The sequence below is a fragment of the Psammomys obesus genome, unplaced genomic scaffold (genome assembly GCF_907164565.1).
Source record: "Psammomys obesus unplaced genomic scaffold, mPsaObe1.curated_primary_1811, whole genome shotgun sequence".
Taxonomy (NCBI): Eukaryota; Metazoa; Chordata; class Mammalia; order Rodentia; family Muridae; genus Psammomys; species Psammomys obesus.
In genome coordinates, this window is record NW_026596109.1 from 14185112 (window position 1) to 14192565 (window position 7454).

General features: G+C 47.6%; 1 protein-coding gene across 1 annotated transcript in view; it reads right to left on the reverse strand.

Annotated features, from left to right (window-relative positions):
• The window catches only part of Slc5a9 (solute carrier family 5 member 9), a 25030-nt gene that overhangs the window by 8051 nt on the left and 9525 nt on the right, over positions 1-7454 (reverse strand). Inside the window, exons 10-12 of the mRNA XM_055628949.1 lie at positions 5476-5626; positions 2008-2176; positions 425-640 (exon numbers count right to left, since the gene is read on the reverse strand). Of these exons, the coding sequence (XP_055484924.1) occupies positions 425-640; positions 2008-2176; positions 5476-5626 (536 nt within the window). The remainder of the gene's footprint in view (positions 1-424; positions 641-2007; positions 2177-5475; positions 5627-7454) is intronic.

Genomic DNA, 7454 nt, shown 5'->3' on the forward strand with positions numbered 1-7454 from the left:
CACACACACACACACACACACACACACACACACACACACACACACACTCATATTTCTTCTCTACATCCAACCCAGAGAGACGTTGCCAATGCACCTGCTCCTGGAATCCCCGTGCTTAACCCCTCTCATCAAGCCTAGTCCTTCTATACCTTCTCTCTGTGAAGTTAACAGTTTGTGTTGGCATCTGCTCTCCGGGGACAGTTATTGGTAGAGACTGCTTATTTCTGTAACCCCAGCACCACACCTGACACATAGATGGTAGACAATGAGTAACTTGGAACTGAATGAGTTACTTTTCACCTGGAAACTCGTGAGCATGTCCCCTAAACGATGTCTGTTTGGCAGCAGGAGAGACCAGAATTGGGCAGGATAAAACCTGGCGGGGGGATTCCAGGCGTTAGGAGCTGAGGACCACACCACTTGCCTTTTCATCAGGGATGGGCTCTGTGAAGAAGCTGATTGTGACAATGATGACAGCAGTGAGTCCGCAGAGGAGGAGGGCAAAGTACAGGTAGTGGAAGTTCTTCAGAACAGCCGGCCTGCGGTCCTCCTCCCCACAGGCTGGGGTGGAGTATGAGAACTCCAGGACCATACGCAGTATTCCCACCACGAGGCCAAGCATGAGGCCCCAGAAGGCACCCTAAGGAGAGAGTGGAGACACAGACAGGGAGACTAGGGTTGGGGAGGGATCTTAGGAAGCTGAGCACTCTGCCCTAACAGCTCTCCCCTACTAGTTTATTACAGTGCAAATTCCAGCCATCTTACCCAGTTCCCATCTATGCTCTATGTATTGACTTAAAAGACAGGCCGAGCACTGTACTGAGATGAAATGGGTTTCAGAGCTGACTTGAGCCCATTGATGTGAGCACTCTGGCTTGGAGTTTCCTTATGTGCAATGAAAAGGAAGATTAGAAAGTTCACAGATACTCAATATTCAAATAGAACAAGGTGCATTTTTCTGTTAAGCCAGGAACACTGGGAGCCTGTAGGCAAAATTCTGATATGAAAATTAGAAATCAAAGCAGAACTTCCCCTCTTTTTATAAAATAATGTCGCCGACGTCACATTAATCACAGTCCCTTGTGTTCCTAAACCACACCTGTTCCCAGCATGAACCTGTCAGATGACTGATATTTTCACACTGAGATATTGATCTTGAATTCGGCACTTTGGAATAGCACCCAGAATTCACTGTGCCCTTCCTGTGCTCTGTGGTTATCAGCAACAACAGCTCTCTCAGGCAGCAGGCATTTTGCTTAGAGAGGCACAAAGGGAAGAGTTCCCGTGATGGCCTTTTGTCATGACCTTGAGTTCTCTCACTGGTTGTGTGGAGTCCTGAACATAGATAGCATCCTATTGCTTGTCAAGGCGCTTCAGGCACATTTGGGCCAGAGTCTTCTTTCTGTCCTGAGAGGTAGCCAAGGTTCCCATCCTGGCGTCTCTCTCTCCCTCCCACACTCGTCAGAATTCAATGCAGTTACAGGACAGCTGCCTGCGCATCCCCCCACGAGGTCACACCAGGTTAACGTGGCGCATTGCTGCTGCTTCGCTTATGCACGGAAGGACACAGTGATGGAGCAGAGACCGCAGAACCTCAGGTTGTCCCGCACTTTCACAGGTCTCTTGTCTAGCACTCTCTTCCTCTACAACGGAGCCTTATAGAAATTATCTCAGATGCCACTTCACCCAGGAAGCCTTCCCTGCCCCTCTCCTAGGAGTCTCCTTACCGGCTCTTCACTTTTCCAGAGGCCATTGTCCTTTGACGCTATTGTGCTATTGTTTATTTAATCACCTTTCTTCCCTGTCTGCTCAGGACAGCAGAGCCATGGGAACCTTATGAACGATTACATCCTTGGCGAAGTCATATTTGACTTCTTAAGTGTTTACTGGGCAAATGAGAGAATCTTGGCTTGATGATAAGAGCCTTCTCACCTTGGGCCAAAATAAGTGACCCTCACCTCAGACTCTGTGATGAAGGGGGGGGAGGGGCAGGGGTGTTGCACTCACAGGCTCAGTGACCCTCTTGCAGAAGATGGCCAGCAGGAAGAGGGCCGTGATGGGTGGGGCTAGGTAGCTGGTGATAGATTGCATGTAGTCAAAGAGCTGTCCGCTATTGGAGCTCTGGATGATGGGGATCCAGAGAATGCTGACAACTACCAGGAAGACTATGAACAACCTGTGGGAAGAGGACAGGGCGCTGTGAGTGCACGTGTGAGCAGGGCGTGGGAATCAGGAAGGGAGAGAAAATGCGTGGTCCCTGAGCCAGAAAACGTCTGTGGGTTAGAATCTCAAATACTAAAGTGCAGAAATTTAGACACTTAAAATCCCGAAGTTGGAACATCTGAGTTCAAGAAACGTTTGTATTCATACATTGGATGGCTTTTTTGGTATATACACTACTGAGGAAGAATCCCCATACCTTCCACCCCGAACCATGCACTGAAAGGTCTTTGCTGAGGATGCCTTTTTCCCTCTTTGCGCTCAGTCCTGTCTAGAGAGGTTTGCTTCTCTAGAATGGCTTTAGCCTTACATTGACCCTGAGTCTCTTGACCCCTCTCAGCTGACCCTCAGTCTCATCTGATTTTCGAAATACAGGAACAAAAAAAAAAAAAAAGCCTTTTCATGGATGGGCTGGATGCAATAATGCATATGACCAGCTGATGGAGCCAAAATCACACTAATTGACAACTATAGGCCTGTTGATGTGCAGAGAGGAGCAATCTGAAATACTTTTCCTCTCCTCTGTTTTCACTCCCACTTTCCCTTTCTCAAGCTCTGTTAGGGCAGTTACTGCCCATGTGGCCTTATTGCTGACCATTTCCTCTCCTGTCCTACTCTTAGATGCTGGGTCACTGCCTGGCTGTGTGCAGATAAGCAGAAACAAAACACCCTGGAGAAATAGACAGTGATTGTGAAGAGGGAGCTATCTAACCACCAAAGAGGAAGGAATGTGCTCTCGAGTTTCAAAACCAGAGCCAGAGACACTTGAATTGTAAAGCAGAGCTTTCAGGAACAGCCTCTTACCCTCATGAAAACTCTGAATCTTTAGTCTATAGAGAATAATAATAACAAGATTGCCACTATGCTATGCTTTTAAAACCATAAGTTGCTAAGTTTAAAGTGAAGTTCAGCTTTCATAACTTGGTGTTCAAGGCTTGTGGGTCATTTGGGGACAGCTTCTTTATGGATATCTCCCTCAAGACTGCACTTCATGGGAACCCTCCTCCCTTGCTGCTGGGAGTACAAACTTGTTCAATCAGTTTGGAGGATTCCCAGAAAATTTGGTATAGCTCTACCTCAAGACCCAGCTTTACCACTCCTGGACATTTTCCCAAAATATGCCCCACCACACAACAAGGATATGTGATCAACTATGTTCATATCAGCTCCATTTGTAATAGCCAGAAGCTGGCAACAACCCAGATGTCCATCAACCAAAGAATGGACTAAGAAACTGTGGTACATTTACACAATGCAATACTACTCAGCCATCAAAAACAAGGAAATTACGAAATTTTCATGCAGTTGGACAGCCCCAGAAGAGATCATCCTGAGTGAGGTAACTCAGACCCAGAAAGACACACAGGGCGTGTACTCACTTATGTGCCGATATTAGCCATTTAGTACAGGACAACCACACCACAATCCACAGACCCAAAGCAGCTAAGAAACAAGGAGGACACCAGGGAGGATGCTCGAATTTCACCCAGAAGAGGAAATAGAATAGTCAGCGGAAGTGGTTGAAGAGAGGGAACAGGACAGAGGAGGGAACACTGAGTGGAGGTCAGATATAGGGTGAGCAGGAGCGAATGGACTTGCAGAGAGAAGAGCAACCATGGGCGGGGCACCTTTTAGATAGGCTGGAGACCTACAACAGAGTGGGCTCCTGGAAGGATATGGAGCTGACTCTAGCTGAAACTCCTGGTGGTGGGGTTCATGGAGACTGGAGAGGCCACCCTCTAATCAGACAGGACTTCTTGTGGAGAGAGGGGAACTTCGACACTCCTACAAAAACTTCCACCCAGAATTTACCGTGGGTATGCAGGCATTAAGATAGAGCAGAGATTGAGGGAATGTGCAGCCAATGCCTGGCCCAAATGAGACCCACTCCATGGGAGACAGCCAACCCCTGACACTATGATGCTCTACTCTGTTTGCAGATGGGAGCCTTGTATGACTCTCCTCTGAGAGGCTTTGCCTAGCAATGGATCAAAATAGAAACAGAGACTCACAGCCAAACATTGGGTGGAGTGTAGGGAGCCTTGTAGAAGAGTGGAAGGAAGGCTAGAAGGACCTGGGGTGGACAGGAGCTCCACAAGAAGACCAACAGATCCAACTAACCCGAGACTGAAGCAACAACCAAAGACCAGGCATGGACTGGACCTAGGCCCCCTACACAGATGTACCCAATGGGCAGCTTAGCCTCTGTGTGGGTCCCCCAGAAAAGGGGTGGGGGCTGCCTCGGACATGGTCTCTGTTGCATGCCTTTCGATCACTTCACCCCGGCATGGACACTGTGAAAGAGGAAGTACACAGTCCTGATGAGCCTGAGTGTGCTGGAGTAGGTTTGTAAGAGGGAGGTGTCTCCACTTTTCTGAGGGTCAGGAAAGGGCCTGGGTATAAGGGAAGGACAGAGGAGAGGGACCAGGAGGAGAGGAGAGAGGGGGATACAATTAAGATATAAAGTGAATAATTAACTAAATAAAAAAACTTGTAGAATTTTAAAAAAAATTTTAAATTTTTTAGACTCTTCACTGTCTCTTCAAGTTCCATCTTCATAGTAAGCTGGGAATACCCTGATAGCTGGCCTGTATCATGAATCCGTGTGTCCCCAATACAATAATGCGGCAAATGATGTATGTTCTAGGTATATCTGGTGGGTTGGATTAATAGAATTTTCATTGTCCTGGGAGAACAGCCAGAACTGGCTCGAAAGACTTCAGGGAGTTGAGGTGTTCCTCCACTCATACTTTATCAGTCAGGGTTTATATCAGTTGTTCTCAACTTGTGGGTCATAACTCCTTGGGGTACGAATGACCCTTTCACAGGGGTCATATATCAGGTATCCTGCATATCAGATGCTTACATTATGATTTACAATAGTAGCAAAATTACAGTTATGTAGTAGCAACAAAAATAATTTGATGGTTGGGCGTCACCACAACATGAGGAACTGCATTTAAAGAGTTGCAGCATTAGAAAGGTGGAGAAGCACTGATTTACATGCATTCTCATCTCACGGAGATTTTGTAGATCCGTAAGGTAGTTAAACAGATGAGGATAGATAGCCCCCTCCCCAACACACACCCATGGTGTTCCAGAGGGGGAGACGTGGCCCTGTTCTGGACTGGGGCTTAATGCAAAGTCCCACAGAACCCACTGTTCTGGCTGCTAGCCGGGGACCAGGAATCCGGGAAGGAGAGGAGGGAGAGAGTTCTTTAGAGAAAGGGTGCTCTGAGGTATAGGTTGGCATACCTGCCTACCACCATCAGCTCTTGCTCTGATGCCTGCTTGCGGAAGCGCTGCCACACGTCTATGGCAAACAGGGTGCTACTACTGTTGAAGATGGAGGTGAGTGAGCTCATGAGGGCAGCCATGATCACAGCAATCATCAAGCCTCGCAGACCTGGGGAGAGACAGTGCTGAGTGAAAGCTGTCCTTCGAAAGGCTCTGCCAGGACTAGGAGGCTGCTGCAGAGCCACACAAAGCCAGGAGTCCTGGGAAAGGCATGCAGAGGGGGCTGGTGAGGGTCCCATTCAGGGAAGATATGTTACCAGGAGACCCACAGTGCTTGAGGCCAGATTCTGGCCAGTCTCCGCCTCTGCCCTGTGGCCTCAGGTGGCCCATTGCCACCCCCTGAGCCTTGGTTGCCCTGTGCACCACAAAGTGTACGTGAGTCAAGGTGATAGAGGGTTTTCTGCAGTCTTGATATCTGTATTGTTTCCAGCTCTGGATGGTAGTGGGTCCCTGGGGCTCAGAGTCAGAGGGTCGTGGTTAGCATTTTTAAATTTTTATGACGTTTTCTATGCTTAAAAAAAAAAATCAGTGTTGTGTTTCACACTGTGGTTATTACCTTAAGTCCCAGCCTTGGAGACAGAAACCTGGGTTGTTTCCTGGCTTTCTAGATAACTAGCTAAATGGATGACCTTTTGACTAGTAGCTTTTTCTTCTTGGACCCATTATTTTTTTTTTCCACCTGCACAGTAGAAATATTGGAGAACACACCAGTATTTAAAGTGTCTGTCTCTGACGGTCAAGCTTCTGAAAATGACCTTTCAGTACTGGAGAGATGGGTCCAGGCCCAGTAGTTCTGTGGCCCACCCAGGGCCTCTTTCCCTCTTGTGTGTTTAATCAAGTCCTAGTACTCTCTTCCTGGAACCCTCGAGAGCACTTTGTGTTCAAGGGTTCCAGACTGAGGTGACCTCCTCAATCCTTTGTTTCCCTCTGCCTAATACTGCCTTTCTAGTTTCCCTCATCAGATATCAGCATTACCCTAAAGCCTTCTCTTATCTCTTCCCTTCTTTCTTTTTCTTAAGTGTTTGGCCCCAGGTGGACCTTCACTTTCTCCACTGTTTCTACAGCTGTAACTACCAAGGGGAAGCAATAACCTACTCCTCTAGGTTAGGGGAAGCGCTCCTCTACTGCCTTCCGGTTCCTTGACAAAATACCATTACAAACCCACCTTCTGAAGAGCAAAACTTGAACCATCTTTGGGCCTCTGTCCTTCTAGTCACTATTGACTGCTGAGTCATCAAATCCCGTCAGTCTTAATTCACAAACATCTTCAGTCGCTTTGTCTTCGTCTCTAAAGCCTCTGCTCAGGTCAAGTCATTACTGCCATTTATCTGGAGCACTGCTGAATCCTAGCTTGTGTTTCCTTGACCTTCCCCTCCCAGTCTGTGTCCATGCTGAATGCTCCAAGCACAACAGTCCTTTGGAAAGTACAAATTTACTTGTTCATGCTTGGGCCAAAGCTCCCCTAGTCTCCAGTGCCTTCATTTGCTCTCAGAGAAAAGGCTGTGCTCCTGCATAGTGTTTGGCCAGGACAGTCTATGGAAAGCTGTGTTTATTCATCCTTTCTGCGGATGGTACATTGCATGATCATTTCACCCTGGTCATTTTCATGTCCACTATCTTCCTGGAATGGAGTTTCCCGTGCTCTTGGTCTCTTACAATGCATTTCTTGTGGCTCAGCAGTTTTCCTTTCTTTGGGGAAATTCTTTCTGACATGCTCTAAGGTTGGTCAGCTCTTCCTTAGGTTTCTCCTGGTCACTGTATTTTACACTCTTGGGGAGCCCAGGTATAATCCCTACAGTCCACATAAAGCTTAAGATCAGGGGCCTGCCTTTGATCTCTGCAGCTCCAATACCTGGAACACACATCAAGTACCTTAGAAAGGTTGAGGAAGTGTGTGTGTGTGTGTGTGTGTGTGTGTGTGTGTGTGTGTGTGTGTG